The sequence below is a fragment of the Podarcis erhardii genome (assembly GCF_964252035.2).
Source record: "Podarcis erhardii genome assembly, chromosome: 1".
Lineage (NCBI taxonomy): Eukaryota > Metazoa > Chordata > Lepidosauria > Squamata > Lacertidae > Podarcis > Podarcis erhardii.
The window spans coordinates 126,712,494-126,730,552 of record NC_138497.1 but is presented as its reverse complement, the minus strand read 5'-3'; the positions used below and the strand labels follow the sequence as shown (position 1 = coordinate 126,730,552).

Sequence of the window (18,059 nt, the reverse complement as noted above, 5' to 3'; positions counted from 1 at the left end):
CTCGTCAAGCTTTTTTGCCGGGGGGGGGGCACAGTTTTTTGCCGGGGGGGAAACATAAAATGGTTGCAACTTGACCATGTCTCCAAAATATGGTTCCATGACTTTGGTTGGAGAGTGAACAACAGGCTTGTGGTTAGCATATGTGCTGATCTGAGGTTAGCACTGCTCAAAGATTACACACACTTACAGATAAAAGATCCACCAGGTGTTCTTGCTCTCATTCTAATAAATTTCCCCAGTTTTCCTATGCAATTCACTCCTCGTCTGCTCATATCTGATAGCGTTCCTTAAAAATTGGCCTGGATCAGATTACAGAAAGCTAACCTGTGATGGCATAAAAGGGGGCTGTGCATACTGAGTCTTAAATACTGTCAGATTCTCATCGTTTCCTAAAGCGAGAAGAAGATAAATGCATTTATGTATTCCAGGGACATGAAAAATGTGCCTTGTTGATACTTGACAAGATACAAGAACAGAGCCTTATCAATGCAAAAAATAATGCATTACAAACGTAAGTATAACCTAATGAAATTTTATTTTTTGTTGACCCAAAATGACATTTAGTGTTTTTAAAAGTCTACTTATTTTTTGCGTTCTATAAATATGCCGTTCATTTTTGGGTTTTGTTTTTGGGATGTTTTTAAGCAGAGGTTGGATGGCCATCTGTCATGGATGCTTTAGCTGAGATTTCTGCATTGCAGGGGTTTGGACTAGATGACCCTTGGGTCCCTTCCAACTCTTAAGATTCTATGATAAGTACATGTTGAAAGTGTCCAGAAAAGAATTTCTGGTATCCTATACTTGAAGCACGTGAGCGTGCTCTGCATAATATCCAAACAGACCTTTTGAAATGCATCAAGCCTACTTGAATCTAGATGTTATGTTTTCTAGACCTCTTCATATTGCTGCACAGAATGGCTTGAAGATGGTAGTTGAGGAGTTGCTAGCGAAAGGGGCATGTGTACGAGCTGTAGATGAAAATGGTAAGTGAAAACACTCATGAAGAATAACTGTCCATCATTATTCAACACGTGTGTGTTTCTAAAATACAGACCAGTAGGTTAGACAATGCTGATTGACTTTGTTAAACAGTTATTTTTATCATCACCAAAGCACATTTTTCTTTAGCGTAGATAAAACACAATAGCTTATTTTCCTTCTTTGCTTCGTTTTGCCCTCCCTGACGGCTACCAGTCATTCTTTAACGCAGTAAGAATTAGAATCTTCTAGTTGCACAAAAGGCATCAAAACTTTTTAACTTCTTTGACTGAAGAGTGCTGTGTTTTAAATGCCTAATCAAAGCATGCTCAGGAGAGGGGAGAGATCCAGCAGTTTAACTGTTTCCTTATTCATTCTGAGATCATACTGTCTCCAATTCTGACCACATGTGGTACGCAAAGAAAGTTACTGCCACCCTATGGACGTAGATGCAGAAAATATGATGTGATTTTAAGTATTCAAATAGCTCTGCCATTCATTGAAAGCCTCTTTTGAGTTCCATCTCTCAGTAGTATTATGTCAAACTGAATTCTGTACAGCCAATCACTTTTTGCTTTGAACTTTTTGCACTGAAGCAAATTGCTGGATGGATGGCGATCTGATACTGAAAATGCCTTGAGCAGGATCCAAAATGCCATGCGATAAACTCTACACACTCACGGTGGTTTTGGATGTAGGTTTCTTATACAAAAGTCCTCCAGTGCTGCATGGCAAACCACTTTTAAGTTTGAAGGAAGTTTCAAAACCCTTTGAGGTATGGTGTGAGGGGTTTTGGCATAAAAATATAAATATTAAATGCTCACTGGACACATGCAAGTCTCTGAGCACACTTAAGGCCACGCTTTCTATCCCATCCTTGAACACCTAGAGATGGCCAGTATTAATGATGTAACTAAGTGCAGGCCAAATGCAGGCCAAATAACAGAGTAATTTGGAATTTAAACTCATCTTCATTCAACAGTCATACGAATATTTTTGTAAATATTTTTAAAAACAAACATATAGTTTTCTTACAAATTGAACCTGCATAGTATTCACACATGAACACTAATTCAGATACAAATGGATATACACAGAATGAGATGGCATGCCTACTAAGAAAGAGGAAAATAAAGGGAATCAGTCAAGCAGGGGTCTATTGTAGTAAAGCAAAAGGAGATGGTGGTCGAACGTTATCATGATGCTTACTGTTCTAAAACTTCTCAGAATCCATTTCTCAACAGACTTACTCATTCCATGCTCATTTGGCAATCTTCTGTAATAAATTAGCTTAGATAATATTGTCATGTTCCATACTTTCCTATAGCAGACCAAAATGGACAAAATAGCTCCCCCCCGCCCCCAAATTTGCCACAGTGCACATTTGAGCAGCTGTAAGTGGGTTAACATGGGTTAACCTGACACGGGTGGTGCTGTGGATTAAGCCACAAAGCCTAGGACTTGCCAATCAGAAGGTTGGTGGTTCGAATCCTTGCAACGGGGTGAGTTCCCGTTGCTCGGTCCCTGCTCCTGCCAACCTAGCAGTTTGAAAGCACGTCAAAGTGCAAGTCGATAAATAGGTACCGCTCTGGCGGGAAGGTAAACAGTGTTTCTGTGCGCTGCTCTGGTTCGCCAGAAGCGGCTTAGTCATGCTGGCCACATGACCTGGAAGCTGTACGCCGGCTCCCTTGGCCAATAAAGCGAGATGAGCGCCACAACCCCAGAGTCGGTCACGACTGGACCTAATGGTCAGGGGTCCCTTTACCTTTACCTAAGTAGGTTAACAACCACTTCTAAGTTGGTGACATTGACTGGAGCCTTAAGATAACCTAAAAATATAACACTAGGTTCCTTTGGTAATAAATATCTTGTAATTTCCTTAATTAAGAGCAGAAAGTGTTAAAAAAAAGTGTATTTTAGAACATTCCCAAAAGATAAGTAGAGCACCAATAGGTGCCCTGTATGAATGGATAATTCTTGCTCAATCTATGGAGGTTCATGTACCATTGGTCCTGGGATTTTAAATTCATTGGCTTAATTAAAAAACCTTTATATGGTCTTGTTGTGGGGAGGACCACAGCCAAGCTCCCTAAAAACTTGTGCAGCATTCTCGTCATGTAGATAATGCTTGCCCACAGCTCACCAAACATAACCGTGAACTGTAAAGGATGACATTTTGTGCTGGCAGAAAACTCTCTCCATTGCATCACAGGGTTTAAAAACTAGAAAGTTGAATTATTTTCATGAAGAATTCATCAGCATATACCAAAGCCTGGTTCACAATGTATATAAGCAGTTTATTATTGTATTGTTTCTACACTTTACAACACAATAATAATCTGCTTGAGTACAAAGAGATCCAGCTCTTATCACATTTTGCTTAAAATTACTTAGCTCTAGTTGAGATTAAGTATTTGGATTCGGTGCAATGGGTTCCATGTAGGCTTCAGTAGGGCCTATGTTACATTTACTGTGTATTTCAATAAGTTTTGCAATCTTCCTTAATGAAAATACTGTTTGCTTAATGACAGTGTAAATAGCCTAGAATTAATCATCCATCCATTCCTCTCAAACGACTTACTTTCTGAAATTATTTGCCCATAAAAATAAATGCCTCTATGATTCTAAAACAGTCAAATATCATTACGCAGTTGCTTTGGAATGAAAGTCATTGTTCTCAGAATGAGAGTTAACTCACATGATATTTGAGGCTAAATACGTCTTGGTGCATTAAAGTTGCTTTCAATTTATATTGTCCTCGTGGAATGTTGGTTCACCTGTGTTTATTTCATTTTCGTGGAGGCTGTAAGTTGCCTGCTGTTTTTCTTTAAAAAAAAAAAAAATTGCTTGTAATGAGATTAGCTTAAAACCTCTTTGTGAATTGTGTACGTCCCCAGCATGCCTAATTTTAAAGTGTAACACTGCCTTGCCTGCTGTGATTTGTGACTAAACATACATCTCCAGGCTATAAACCCATCTGGAGATGTATCTGAGGAATGCTCAGGTCTTCTTTTCGTAGTTCCCCAGTACTAACCATTGCTTTGTCTGCATTTGTGCCCAGGTCATACGCCAGCCCTGGCTTGCGCTCCTAACAAAGACGTGGCTGACTGCCTGGCACTCATTTTGGCTACCATGATGCCTTTTTCTCCTTCCAGTACAATGACGGCTCTCAACTTCGTTTCTTTTAAAAAAGACAATTTGAGCAGGACTCACCTCTGCAATAGCTCAAATGCGAGCAGCGCCATTGACTCCTATAGCAAACCCTTAAGTAACGATGTAGGAGCAGAAAATGGATACAATGAAAACGATTCTGATTCGGAAACATTTTGACTTCGGCATTCAATGCCCTTTTCCTCAGTTGCATTTGGGATCTAAGTTGGTATTTTCCTTTAAAAATAAAAAAAGAATAAAAAAGGACAATGAATCCCAGAATTACAGTTGACCTTCACTTTTGACTGGAATGAGTACAGTTAGGCAACGGAAGGCTTACAGTTGCCGTTAAACAGAGCCTTTAAGAAAACTGGTTTTTATTGAAATGCATTCATGTTAATGTTCTGCTCCTTCCAGCTGTCCTGCTTTCCATAGGTCCTCGTGACTCCTGTGGAAGTCTCTACCTCCTATTGTATGCAGAAAGCGAAAGCTGCCCTATTCCTTTTGACAGCACAAGTAAACAGGGGAACTGTTGTGTACATATCACGGTGTTAGCTAGGGTATACTGCTAATATGAAGACATTTTTTTCCAGTACAGTATTTCTAGATCATGGGAAGAAACTCTCCATCTCTCTTCACTTTTATTACCTATAGTTATCTAGCCTTCGTTTTTAGATATCTTTGTTATACAAACCAAAGATAAAGCCACAGGTTGTTTTTTTCGTTTCGTTTCTGTGTTGTTTGCAAGCACTGCACTGCCAGTATCACCACTTTCTACGGAAATTAAAACTTCTAAATTCTACATGAGATGTATTAAGCACTTAAGTACACAAAAGGCACTTTTAAAAGACTTCAGCCACAATTTCATTTGCAATTTGAAAGTTTTAGGACCAAATCTTGCTTGCCTCAGTCATTGCACATATCCACCCGCAGCAAAGAGATTATCGGTAAAGCAGACATTATTTGCCTTCCTTTTTCATTATTTGGCACAAACTTGCTTGGCTATTTGCACTTCGCAGTTAAGAATCCCTGGAAATGTGTTGCCTGTGCTGTCAAGGCAATGATATGTTTGAGAAAAATCAGCTATACATTTATAATGCACCTAAATGTTTGTTGTTTGCCAAAATGAATTATCCCCCCCCCTTTACTTTAGTGTTTATAAGTTGTATTTTTTTTATCTTGAGCATTTTCTGGTTTTAAAATTCTGCAACATCTGGGCTACATCATGTTGCTGTTGTCTCTAATTACTATTACTGTGCTTAAGCTATACACAGCAGGTAAAACCAAAACAGGCGAAGTAAAAAAAAAAAAAGCCAATCATCAGGAACTACATAAGGCAATTGCAATATATTAAAAAGGCCTGCTGACATCAGCTTTCTTATTAAACATCTGCATTATGAATATCTACTCCTTCTGCCAAAGCTTCTAGGTCAAATGGACCCTGTTCCTCGCCTGAGAAAGATGTACGGAAAGAAGACTGAGACTCTTAAAATACAAAGAACTAACCAGCTATACCACGAGGACCAAAAGGCTTCAGTATCTTAAATGGGAAGATGTATTATTTTTTTTAATAATGCAAGTGAAAATTCAAATAACTTTTCTAATCACACGTGCACACAAAAGTCTTTTATGTAATTAAAGAGTCTTCTTTGGCTGTATTGTACACTTTAAGACACAAATTTCTAGTAGACATTTTGACATTTGATGGATGATGTGTTGATCACAGTTTATTTTTCCAGACTAGAAAATGTTCATACTTTTAATGTTAAATGTGTTTATATTTATTTGAAATGAAACAAGTGCCCAGAAAAAAAAGACCATGGTTTGTTCCTCTCTTTTTTTTTTTTTAGTTTTTATTATGTCTTATTAGCTATACATATAGGCAAGCCTAGCTACTGAGTTTTTTGTTTTTTTGGTTCTCGTATAGCAAGCTGGGTGAAATGTGAAAGCAAAGCTCTGTTTGTGCCCAGTATGGCTTGGGGAATGGAGGTGTATATTGCATGATGCAGTAGAATTGGATGCCAGAGTAGAGGGGTCTGCATTTTAAAAAGTCTATAGTGTCTTGGTTTTCCCCGTGAGGAAATGGTGTTCCACATCTCATAGCAAAATGAAGACTAAAGAACCAGGAGGTTCTCATGAAAACAAGTTATATTTTGGGTCTGGGGTGGAAAACCTGAGGCCCAGGGACTATATGTGGCCTTGCAACCGCCTCCATCTTGCCCTTGAGACTCATCCCAGGCTATACCTTCTCATCCCTTCTCCCTGGGCTGTACAATTCGCTGGCCCTACTTGACCCTAGGTGTAGAAACGTAAGCTACCATTAAAAGGTAATATTTGCATTCCTGGCTCCTCCCACTTTTGCCTCTGGCCTTTCTCACTGCAGGTATATGACCTCCCCTTGGGAAGTTGCCCGGAGGGGAATGTAACCCTTGGTCTGGAAAAGGTCCCCCATCGTTGCTTCAGATCAGGGTTTCTAGCTGTTTTTGGACTACAACTCCCATCATCCCTAGCTTGCAGCCAGCCTCTCACTTTCCACCACCTCCTTTCCTCGGCCCTCTTTCACTCATTCCTGCCTTTCCTCATCTTCTCTTCCTGCGCTCCGTATTCCTTCAGAAGCTGGAGGGTTTCATGCTACGTGTGCAGAGCATGAAAAATGGGTGTTGAGTGGCTAGGACTAAGGGGGACATGTTTTCCTCTCCTTAGTCCTTGTCCTGGTTTTGAGCTGTCTTCCTTTTATCTTCTCCCTAGGCTCCTGCCTAAGAACACCTGCCTGTCTTTCCTCCTTCTGGCTTCTTCGAAAGTCTTACCTGTTTCTCCAGCCCACATTCCTGGAAGTGCAGTTAGCTGAAGAACCTTGTTAGCTGGAGAACTTATGCTTTTTTCCTTTTTTTTTAAGGAAAAAAAGAGGCTTCCTTTCTCTAGGATCAGATGGTACTGAGGGCCACAGCACCCAGAACATTATTTATGTTGCCACGGGCCACTTATGCCAGCAGGTTCCCCATCCTAATACATACTTCTGCAGTAAGAAATGTAGTGTGAGAACTCTCCCCCAATTACAGGTCTGGTCCCCATTAACATCCAAAGAAAACTGACACAGGATGATTCATAACACTCACTGTTAGGCTCGACAAGGAATACCGTATTTTTTGCTCTATAAGACTCACTTTCTCCCTCCAAAAAGTAAGGGGAAATGTGTGTGCATCTTATGGAGCGAATGCAGGCTGTGCAGCTATCCCAGAAGCCAGAACAGCAAGAGGGATTGCTGCTTTCACTGTGCAGCGATCCCTCTTGCTGTTCTGGCTTCTGAGATTCAGAATATTTTTTTTTCTTGTTTTCCTCCTTATAGAGTGAAAAATACAGTAATCTACCTGCAAGTTCACAGGCTGACCAAGTAGCCAGCAATTAGAGCTTCTGCTTTTATGGGAAAACAACAACCTTCCAAGCTTGCTTTGAGCAGAACAGTTCTGGTAGAGGTGTGATACTACCAGGAGATTGTGCCGAAAGGGAACAGGCTAATGTGGGGCTCTAATAATTTCTGTCTACGCTGACCATGCATCTTAGTCTGTTTTGTCTGGAAGGACTTGAGACTGTACTACATCAGATCCTGTAACAGGCATAGCGAAAAACTCTGAGGTTTTGCCACAATTGGGTGGTAAAGAAATTTTGTTAAGGGAATAAAACAAAGGAGCATCATATAGACTGGGAGGCCACTGATTACCTACTTAGGGCCCTCGTATTTACAGGACCGCCTCTCCTGGTATGCCCCGCAGAGGATCTTAAGGTCCATGAATAATCATAGTTTTAGAGGTCCCGGGCCCCAAGGAAGTCAGATTATCCTCCACCAGGGCCAGGGCCTTCTCAGTGATGGCTCCGACCTGGTGGAATGCTCTGTTCCATGAGACCAGGGCCCTGCAGGATTTAACTTCCTTCTGCAGGGCCTGTAAGACAGAGCTATTTCGCCTGTCTTTCAATTTGAACTTAGCCTGATTTTTTATTCCCCTTCCCTCCCCTTCCCCTTTTTATGAAGATTACCCGGTCTAGGATCCCACAGCTAATTATTCCCTGGTCTCCTTGCTGGCCCAGATAGGACTAATTTAGCCAGCTAGCCCTAGTGATCATCTAATGTTTATTGGATGGATTTCCCCCCTAAATTGATTTTTGAATTCTGAATTTATTGTTATTCACGTTTTATACTGTATTTTATTCTGTTTTTTGTTGCATCAATTAAGTGTTTTAAATTTGTTGTTAGCCGCCCTGAGCCCGGTTTTCTGAACCGGGAAGGGCAGGGTATAAATAAAATTTATTATTATTATTATTATTATTATTATTATTATTATTATACTAACAATATTCCGTAAGTCATGTCTGAAAATCCCTTTTTAATGAGTGGTAAGAGTGTTTACTGCTCAGAGCCATAGGCCTCAATACATACAGAAATACAAAGTAGATATAAAAATGCACCTCAATCTAACATATTGCATCAAACTTATTCCATCAAACAATACACATAAAAAAGAACAAATAAAATAAAATAAGGGTTCTCCTTCAGAACAAAAGGGACACTGGGCCTCCCTGTAAATTAGCGCATAGGTACTAGAGCAATCTTACTCCTTAGAAATTACCTAATTAAAATATGCATTGTCAGAGTAGGGCCCGAGTAGAACAGAAATATAATTTAGTGCCAGTGAAAGACAAACAATCAGTAATCCAATGTACTGTATTTTTACCAGCTATTATGGATCAGATCGGTGGTGATTGTAAAATGGAACATTTCCAACCCTTTAAAACTGAAATGCAAAAACCTCTTTTTTAAAGATTCCTGTTTCCTTCTTTCTTTCTGTGTCAGCCGCACTGGGAAAACTGAGCATCTAAACCATGAGTTTTCCCTCTCAGTACTGTAACTTTTTATAACCGAAAAAACAAAACATTCTAGTATATTGCTGAACAGCAATAACTGATACTTGGAGCACTTAAAATGAAAGGTGTCTGCGTAGAAATAAGTAGAAACCGCATACCTGCTTCTTCTTATTTCTAGGCTGATCACTTGTTTAAAGAGCAGGGGTGTGGTATTGCTTTACAGCAGATAGAATATTTACTCTTCTTTATTTCTTCTTTAGAGCATCGAGGTGTGAAATCCAACTTTGTGTGAGCAGACTTCTCATCCTCCTTCTCCCATGTGCCCTCCAGATCTGCTGTAGAGGGCATCCCAATCCTCTGGAACAGATCCTAAGGTTGTGCAGCGGGAGCAGAGGAAGGAGAAGCCCCCTTATATAAACAGAAGTCTGGCAGCACTAGATGCCATCCCACTGTTTACTGACAGCAGCTGGAAGTACCGTATTTTTTGCTCTATAGAACGCACTTTTCCCCCTCCAAAAATTAAGGGGAAATGTGTGTGCGTCTTATGGAGCGAATGCAGGCTCCTTGGCTTCAGCAATAGAAACGTGAAGCCTCCAAAGTGCAGAGGGAGCGCTCCCTCAGCGCTCCGGAGGCTTCGCATTGCTTTCGCTGAAGCCTGGAGAGCGAGAGGGGTCAGTGTGCACCGACCCCTCTCGCTCTCCAGGCTTCAGGAATAGCTGCCTGAAGCCTTCGGAGCGCAGCATGAGTTCCCGCTGCACTCCGAAGGCTTCGGGTTCCTTTTGCTGAAGCCGGGAGAGCAAGACTCTCCTGGCTTCAGTAGAGAGGGAGAGCTGCGCAGCGCCCCTTCAGCCAAGCGGGAGGAGAAATAGAAGGGGCTCCGTTTCTCCTCCCACTTCGCTGAAGGGGCGCTGAGCAGAGAGGGGGAGATTTTTTTTTCTTGTTCTCCCCCTCTAAAACAAGGTGCGTCCTATGGTTGGGTGCGTCCTATAGAGCGAAAAATACAGTACTTGCAGGATTGCCTTTTCGGCTGCAACCCTTTGCATCCTTACATGGAAGTAAGCCCCGCTGAACCAAGTGGAACTTGCTTCTAAGTTCATGTGTTTAGGTCTTGGCTGCATATTAGGAACCTAAGACGCTGCCTTATATCTATCTCCGCAATGTTCTCTGGGGTTTTGTCTTCTCCAGCATGGGACCAATCTACGCTGGTCAATTTAAAACATTATAGATGCGTTATAAGTGTGTGGCCACCAGAGGGCTCTGTAGAGCAATGTAAAACCATCAATGTAAAATGCCATTGAGAGTTACGTCACGTTTCTTTTTTTACCGTTTTTACAATCAGTATAGATCCAGCCTTGGAGATCCCAGTGGGCTGTCTTTCTACCCCAGATGCCTTTCTCCCCTTGGAAAGACAATGTTTTAAATTAGACCCAATATTTTTGATAGTGTACCATTAAAGTGTAAAAGAACAGTGCAATCCACAGCCATTTAAAGAAAAATATAAGCGAGATACTGGCAATCAACTTCAGTGCGATGCGGATTACACTCTTAACTATTCTCTAATCTAAATGGCAATACTGTTTTGTAGCAGACAAGGTACTGTATTTAAACTATAGGTAAGATCAGGTTTGATCTGGTTTTTTTATTTGTTAAATCTGTCAGAGGCTAAGCGCTCTGTCTGTTCCATTGAAATTGGTGGGACTTGCTTTCAAGTAAATGTGTTTATGACTGAGAAGCATGAACTTGATTGTGAGTAGTAATGCATGCGTCCCCTTCTATGCCCACATTTCTGTGTTGACAACTAGTATTTACTTTTTGTGAAACTTCAACTGCAGGGTTATATTGCATGGCACTTACCGCTTGCTGGTCTCTATTGTTTCAATTGTAAGATGAACTAGCTCAGGGTTTGGTTTGGTTTTTATCACTACTAAAAGGGCACCACATTATGTTTTGGTACTTTTCCGCAGCAAACATCTGCTGTACTGAACTATGAATCAAATGCTTAAACTCAATTTCTTGTCTACTCTTGTTCAGAAACTTGACAATGTGTTTGGGTTTTTATCATCTAAGAAACTTTTTAGAGTGCCTTTTTATATTTGTGTATGCTGGTATGTTTTGTGACTTGTCTTTCATTTGAGTGATACTGAAGCAATATAATACATGTACATTTTCATTTCAAACCTTTCTTTGAATGTTTCTTTTTTAAATCTTGTGTTAAACATGGGAATTAATATGCTAAATTTGTATAGAAATTGTGCATAACTTTCTGCAGTGCTGCAAACACTTTCTTATTACACAAAACAAACCTTAGGTTAGTGTTATTGAGAAGGGTGTTTTAAAATGGTGACAATCTTGAGTGTGTATAAAATACAATTATACATGGTTGTAATGCAGTGATATAAATATTTAAAAAGCCAATATCTAATGTTTTTTGTAGTTTTGTCTTCATATTCTATGCTTTTAGCATGTGCAATATATCTTTACAAACCATGGTGATATGAATCTGGTGCCAGTGTTACATTTTGTAAGAACTGTTTGTAATAAACAATATGAAATATTGTTGAATGGTTTCAGTGTGTTTGTTGCTGGTTATTTTTTTAAAAACATAAACTGAACTTCAGTGACATAACTATGTAATTAAATGACATGGTTGCACAAAATGGGTATAAGAGATCAATTTAGACCCTAGGCACAGTTCAATATCTTTTTCAGCTACTGAATGCTGTGTTAGTTGTAACTGAGTAGCTTGATTCAGATGGATATTTTTACAAATAAATGGTACGAGTATCGTGGCAAAGTTTGAGTCCATTTGTTAGTACTTCTGCATATTTTCAGGTTTCTATAAACATGCACACATAAAATTAAGCAGGAAAATGCTGATCCAATCCCAGGATTAAAGACTGCTAGACAACAAATAAAAATGTATTTATATAAGCACAATCAAAATGTGTGAAAACATAATTAAAAAGCATGAACTATCATTATGGTAAAATCATCAGTGTTATATGGAACCAATAATGATTAATAATAAAAGCACATCTAAATTAGGATATTGATTTACGTAAAATACATACCCTCGATAATAAAACAGCAATCTGAAAACTTTCAAAATCTACCAAGGCATTTATTTAAAATCCAAAACATAGAAGAACAACTGTCCTTACGTGCTGAGCTGAAGGGGACCAAATGAAGAAGGGAGTTTTCATGGTCTACAGAATGTCCTGTTCCTCATAATCATTGATTTAACCTTGGATGGAAGTGGGATGCAGAACAGAGTGTCTCCTGAAAATCTTAATGCATTGGCAGAATCGTGTAAAAGCAGGCAAATAAGTACATGTTAGACTGAAAATGTTTAGGGTAGGGCATGGGACACGGGTGGCGCTGTGGGTTAAACCACAGAGCCTAGGACCTGCCGATCAGGAGGTCGGCGGTTCGAATCCCCGCGACGGTCCTGTATAGGACACACTTTTCCCCCTCCAAAAATTAAGGGGAAATGTGTGTGCGTCCTATAGAGCGAATGCAGGCTGTGCGGCTAAGCCCAAAGCCAGAACAGGGAGACGGAGCTCTGCAGAGCGTTCCGTATCGCTGTTCTAGCTTGGGGTTAGCTGCGCAAAGCCTCTGCAGGGCAGCGGGGTGGGGAATTCCCCCACCTCGTAGAAAAGCCCGCAGGAGCCCCGCACCCTTTAAAGAGCGTGCCGCTCTTGGGGGCTTTTCCCCGAGGGGGGACAAGGGACTGACTGGCCGCGTCAGTCCCTTCTCCCTCCTCGTAGAAAAGCCCGCAGGAGCTGTCCACTCCTTAAAGGGTGCACGGCTCCTGTGGGCTTTTGCTGGAGATGGGGGAATTCCCCCACCTCCCGCAAAAGCAGGGAGAAGGCCTGTCCGCTGCTCCCTGAGCTGGGGGGGGGGGAATCATATTTTTCCCCTTAATTTCCCCCTCTGAAAACTAGGTGCGCCCTATGGTCAAGTGCGCCCTATGGAGCGAAAAATACGGTAGGTACCACTCCGGCAGGAAGGTAAACGGCGTTTCCGTACACTACTCTGGTTCGCCAGAAGCGGCTTAGTGATGCTGGCCACATGACCCGGAAGCTGTACGCCAGCTCCCTCGGCCAGTAAAGCGAGATGAGCGCCTCAACCCCAGAGTCGGCCACGACTGGACCTTTTACCTTTTAATGGATATAATGGAAAAAATCAGATTTAAAAAAATGAATACAGAATATTTGTTAAAGAGAAGCATTGAAGCCACAAAGAGATAGAGGGAAGTCAACTAATATAATAGGGATCCAAACTAGTTTTCCGCAGCAGAAATAAAGTGACCGGAAAGAAAAGAAGGATTGAAAATGTATTCCTTTCTGAGAACCTGCTGTATAGAATATTCAAATTAGTGTTTGTGTCCTTTGAACAATTTTATGTACTTGACTAATTCTTTTTCGTTTTTCGTTTTAACTTATTATTTATCAATTTTCTCCACCCCCCCCCCTCATTTTTTCTTTTTCATTTTCGGATGTTTGGATGTAATGTTTAATTTATGCCTTCTTTGTAATTCTTTTTAAAATGCAATAAAGATAATTAAAAAGAAAAAAAAGAAACTATTACTATTATCTTCTTATGCTGGCGGGATATATAAGCGCGGCCCCTTTAAACGCCGACCCTGCCAAGAAGCTCTCCCCCGCGCCCCCCCCCCCAGTATTGCCCGCCCTCCGGGAATCCCAACATGGCGCCTAAGCCGGCCCTCGGCCCTCCTCCGACCTTCCAAACATGGCGACGGGTCCACCCACCCTTTTCTCCTTTACGCTTCGAAGCCGGCCCCGCCCCTGGCCCCGCCCCAAAGAGCTTGGCCCCGCCCCCACGCGGGGCGTCTGTGTGTAGCCCAGTGAGGCGAACCGGGGGCAGGAAGCGGAGGGAGACCCGGCGGGCGGAGAGGCGGCGGGCGGCATGTGGCTGGAGGCGGGCAAGGTCCCCGGAGCCACGGCGGTCTTCTACGGGGCTCTGGCGGCGCTGGTCCTGCTGGGCGTCCGGGACGTGCTCTTCCAGTACGAGGAGAACCGGTGCAGCATGACCTACATGTTCGAGTACCCCGAGTATTTGGTGAGGGGCCGGTCGGAGAGGGAGCGGCGGGCCGGTTAGCGGGGTTTTTTTTGGGGGGGGGGGAGTCGCTTTCTCCTCAGAAAGGGCGGCTGGTGCTTCGCCAGGAACAAGACCCTGGACGGTTTCAAGGCGGGGGGGGGGGGGGAGGCAGGACCTCGCTTGACGCCTTCCACCCCCCTGCTTCCACAATTATTATTATTATTACTACTACTACAATTATTCTTTATTAATTTTGTTATTTATACCCCCGCCCGCCCATCTGGCTACGTTTCCTCAGCCGCTCTGGGGAGGAGAACTGGGCAAAAGAAACAATCTGACTTTTTAAAAGGCAGCCCCCCCCCCCCCTGTGTCGGGAGCTTTTTTAATGTTTGATGCTTTACTATGCTCGCATATGTACTGTAAGCCAGCCCAGAGTGAGCTGGATAATAATAATAATAATAATAATAATAATAATAATAATAATAATAATAAATTTGTAAGCATGCACTTCCCTCTCTGTTCGTGTGAGAGAAGTATGTACTGTCTGCATACCAGCCTTCCTGCATTTAGGGGGCACACCTTATTATTATGATTTTGAGAAGCAATAAGATGTCACTGTCTTTATATCAACTTTTTTCCATTTTCTGGTGTGCCTTTCCTATTATTATTATTATTATTATTATTAGCACTAAGATGCTACTGTCTGTAAATCAACTTTTTCCATTTTTTGCTGTGCCTTTCCTATTATTATTATTATTAGTAGTAGTAGTAGTACTAAGATGCCACTGTCTGTATACCAACCTTGCTGCATTTGGGGGGCACACCTTATTATTATGATTTTGAGAAGCACTAAGACTCTGCTGTCTATACATCAACCTTTTTTCCATTTTTTGGTGTGCCTTTCCTATTATTATTCTTATAATTGTTATGAGAAGTACTAAGATGCCACTGTCTGCATATCACCCTTCTTGCATTTTTGTGCAAGGAACATGAATCGTGTTCAATAACATCAAAGGGAACTGTGAACAGGGGGGGTGGGGGGTGTCAACCTGAAGTTATTGTATGGTTTATCTCTGCAGATCATAGCATAAGTATAAAGATGGACCTAACTGAAATATGACAGGGGGCCCTTCATGATGAGCTCTGGCGACCTTGGTACAAGTCTGGTTCCAGCCTCATGTCCTGAAAGACATTCAGGCATATCTTGAGTTCCTCACATGTTGCATAAAGGTCAACACATGCAGATTTGGTTACCAAGTACAGTCTGCAAGATAATTTGAGGGCAGGCAAAAGATAGCCAGTTCAAGTCACAGCCCACCAGGGTCATTTTCATTCAATTCCATTATTCTTTCTAGTTGAGATTCCTGCATTTCAGGGGGTTGGAATAGATGACCCTTGGGATTCCTTCCAGCTCTACAATTCTTTGATTCTTATCATGAGAAGTACTAAGATGCTACTGGCTATATATTAACCTTGCATTTTTATGGCACGCCTTTCTTTTTATTCCTCACTTCCAATATATCCTCTCCTTGATTTGGTATGGTCTCAGTTGCCAAAATCCCAGACATGACTGTTCAGAAGTGAGCTCCATTGATTTCAGTGGGCACTCTTCCCTAGGATGGCCGCTAACAGATTGAGGTTGAATCCTGACAAGACAGAAGTAATGTTTTTGGGGGACAGGAGGCGGGCAGGTGTGGAGGATTCCCTGGTCCTGAATGGGGTAACTGTGCCCCTGAAGGACCAGGTGCACAGCCTGGGAGTCATTTTGGACTCACAGCTGTCCATGGAGGCACAGGTCAAATCTGTGTCCAGGGCAGCTGTTTACCAGCTCCATCTGGTATGTAGGCTGAGATCCTATCTGCCTGCGGACTGTCTCGCCAGAGTGGTGCATGCTCTGGTTATCTCCCGCTTGGACTACTGCAATGCACTCTACGTGGGGCTACCTTTGAAGGTGACTCGGAAACTACAACTAATCCAGAATGCGGCAGCTAGACTGGTGACTGGGGGCGGCCGCCGAGACCATATAACACCGGTCTTGAAAGACCTACATTCGCTCCCAGTACGTTTCCGAGCACAATTCAAAGTGTTGGTGCTGACCTTTAAAGCCCTAAACGGCCTCGGTCCAGTATACCCGAAGGAGCGTCTCCACCCCCATCATTCTGCCCGGACGCTGAGGTCCAGTGCTGAGGGCCTTCTGGCGCTTCCCTCATTGCGAGAAGCAAAGCTACAGGGAACCAGGCAGAGGGCCTTCTCGGTAGTGGCGCCCGCCCTGTGGAACGCCCTTCCAGCAGATGTTAAAGCGATAAACAACTACCTGACATTCAGAAGACATATTAAGGCAGCCCTGTTCATGGAAGTTTTTAACGTGTGATTTTACTGTATTTTTGGTTTCTATGGAAGCCGCCCAGAGTGGCTGGGGAGGCCCAGCCAGATGGGCGGGGTATAAATAAATAATAATAATTATTATTATAGGATGCATGTGTTGGATCGCAGCCTGAAACACACATTCAGGTTGGAGTCCTAAACATGCTTGCCAGTCTTGATTCCGGGGTGCTAAACCCGCTGATATTTTTCTCTTCTTCTTCTTCATAATATTTTAGTAAAGCTTTTTATAATACAATAATATAAAAGAAACTAATCTAAAATGAAAACAAGAACCAAGAAAGAAAGAGAAAACAGAGTCCTCTCTCAAAGGTTAACCAGTGTCACGTACAGAAAGTGGTGGACCCTCCCAGTCTCTCACCCTGGGAGATCTTCCCTTCCTTGTGTCTCACGCATGGTCTTTCCACCAACCATCCACCACATTCATAGGTGTGTTCGGGATTTTCTTCAAAGGGTGTCTCAAATTGCACTGCAAGGCTACATCCCTGAAAACTCTTGCTTGTAAGTTTCATTGAACTTAGTGGTACTTCAAAGTAAACATAAATGGGGCCTTCTCATTTTGCACAGAAGTGTGTGTCCATCTACTCTGTTTGGAGTGTGGTTTGGATGGTTTTTAGGTTTTTTTTTACCAAAATTCACCTGTGTAACCTGTTCCAAGGTTGTTCAGTTTAACACATGGAGTTGTCTCCAACAAATTGCTTCGGTCTGTGAAAAGACAGCAGGCTCTACCTGCCACCGTTCCCAGACAACATGTCTCCAAGGTTTTATTGAACCCTGCCATCTCTCCAACCAGAAACTGAATGCTGCATTTACCGCTTTGTAGCTTCCTTGATTGTGAGGCTGCAGGGTTCTTAAAGGTATGAATGTTGCTAAAAGCATATTCTTTGCTCCCAGAGTGTACTCCAGCATTCTACTTCTGGTACAACTGGCTTTTCCAGTGCTGGCATCGCTCAAAACGATCACATTTTTTCTCACCCAGTTGCATCCTGAGATCTGCTACTGATGGTTAGTGCTGCACGGCATTGCTATTTAACAACTATATGAAGCCACTTAGGAAATTTGAAGCACAGTGTTGTCTGTACACTAATGACACACAACTCTGCGATATCTGAATCTGGAGGTGCTGTGCAGGTCCTGAACCAGGGTCTGGACCCATACTGGACTGAATGAGAGCCAACAAACTGAAACTGAATCATATATAGACAAGGGCCCCCCTGTGGGTGAGTGGATTCCAGGTTTGGGAAATTGGTCAGTTACCTGCACTTCCTCTGAAGTATTAGGTGCATTGCTTGAAGGGTGCTCCTTGATCCAGCATTGTCACTGTAGAACATAGCTGTCAACCGTCCCTTATTTGGTGGGAAAGTCCCTTATCCCAGCGCCGTGTCCCGCTGCTGTCCCTTATTGATTAAATTTCTCTTAAATTTCCCGGGTTTCAAAAGAAGCAGCTCCTCTCTCTCCCTCCCTGCCGGCCAGGGAGGCGGGAGGCTCCAACTGTGTTGCTTGGCTGCGTTGCTCACCCAATAAGGAGTCTAAGAAGGACTGGGGGGTGGAGCTTGCATGCCTTGTGCTGATCAAATCAGCCGCGTTGCCTGGGGGACTCGCCTTTGCTCAGCGCTTCCCAGCGGAGAGGT

At 42.5% G+C, this 18,059-nt stretch overlaps 2 protein-coding genes and 1 long non-coding RNA gene across 12 annotated transcripts in view; 2 read left to right on the top strand and 1 right to left on the bottom strand.

Moving 5' to 3' along the window:
• The window catches only part of ANKRD44 (ankyrin repeat domain 44), a 153,094-nt gene extending 146,078 nt beyond the window's left edge, over positions 1-7,016 (top strand). For 8 of the 10 annotated variants that reach the window (XM_081863850.1, XM_081863846.1, XM_081863844.1 and 5 more), the window contains 3 exons: positions 429-511; positions 892-983; positions 4,040-7,016. In XM_081863850.1, the coding sequence (XP_081719976.1) occupies positions 429-511; positions 892-983; positions 4,040-4,308 (444 nt within the window). In that variant the 3' untranslated portion in view covers positions 4,309-7,016. The remainder of the gene's footprint in view (positions 1-428; positions 512-891; positions 984-4,039) is intronic. The other 2 variants (XM_081863843.1, XM_081863851.1) reach the window with 1 other exon arrangement.
• LOC309335970 lies at positions 1,992-4,033 on the bottom strand. Its single transcript, XR_014153836.1, has 2 exons — positions 3,677-4,033; positions 1,992-2,254 (listed from the first exon to the last, which is right to left on the bottom strand). It is a non-coding gene; the product is annotated as an uncharacterized lncRNA (long non-coding RNA).
• A 6,854-nt stretch (positions 7,017-13,870) lies between the features above and the next one.
• The window catches only part of PGAP1 (post-GPI attachment to proteins inositol deacylase 1), a 55,947-nt gene continuing 51,758 nt past the window's right edge, over positions 13,871-18,059 (top strand). The window contains exon 1 of the mRNA XM_081867436.1: positions 13,871-14,067. Within this exon, the coding sequence (XP_081723562.1) occupies positions 13,915-14,067 (153 nt within the window). The 5' untranslated portion in view covers positions 13,871-13,914. The remainder of the gene's footprint in view (positions 14,068-18,059) is intronic.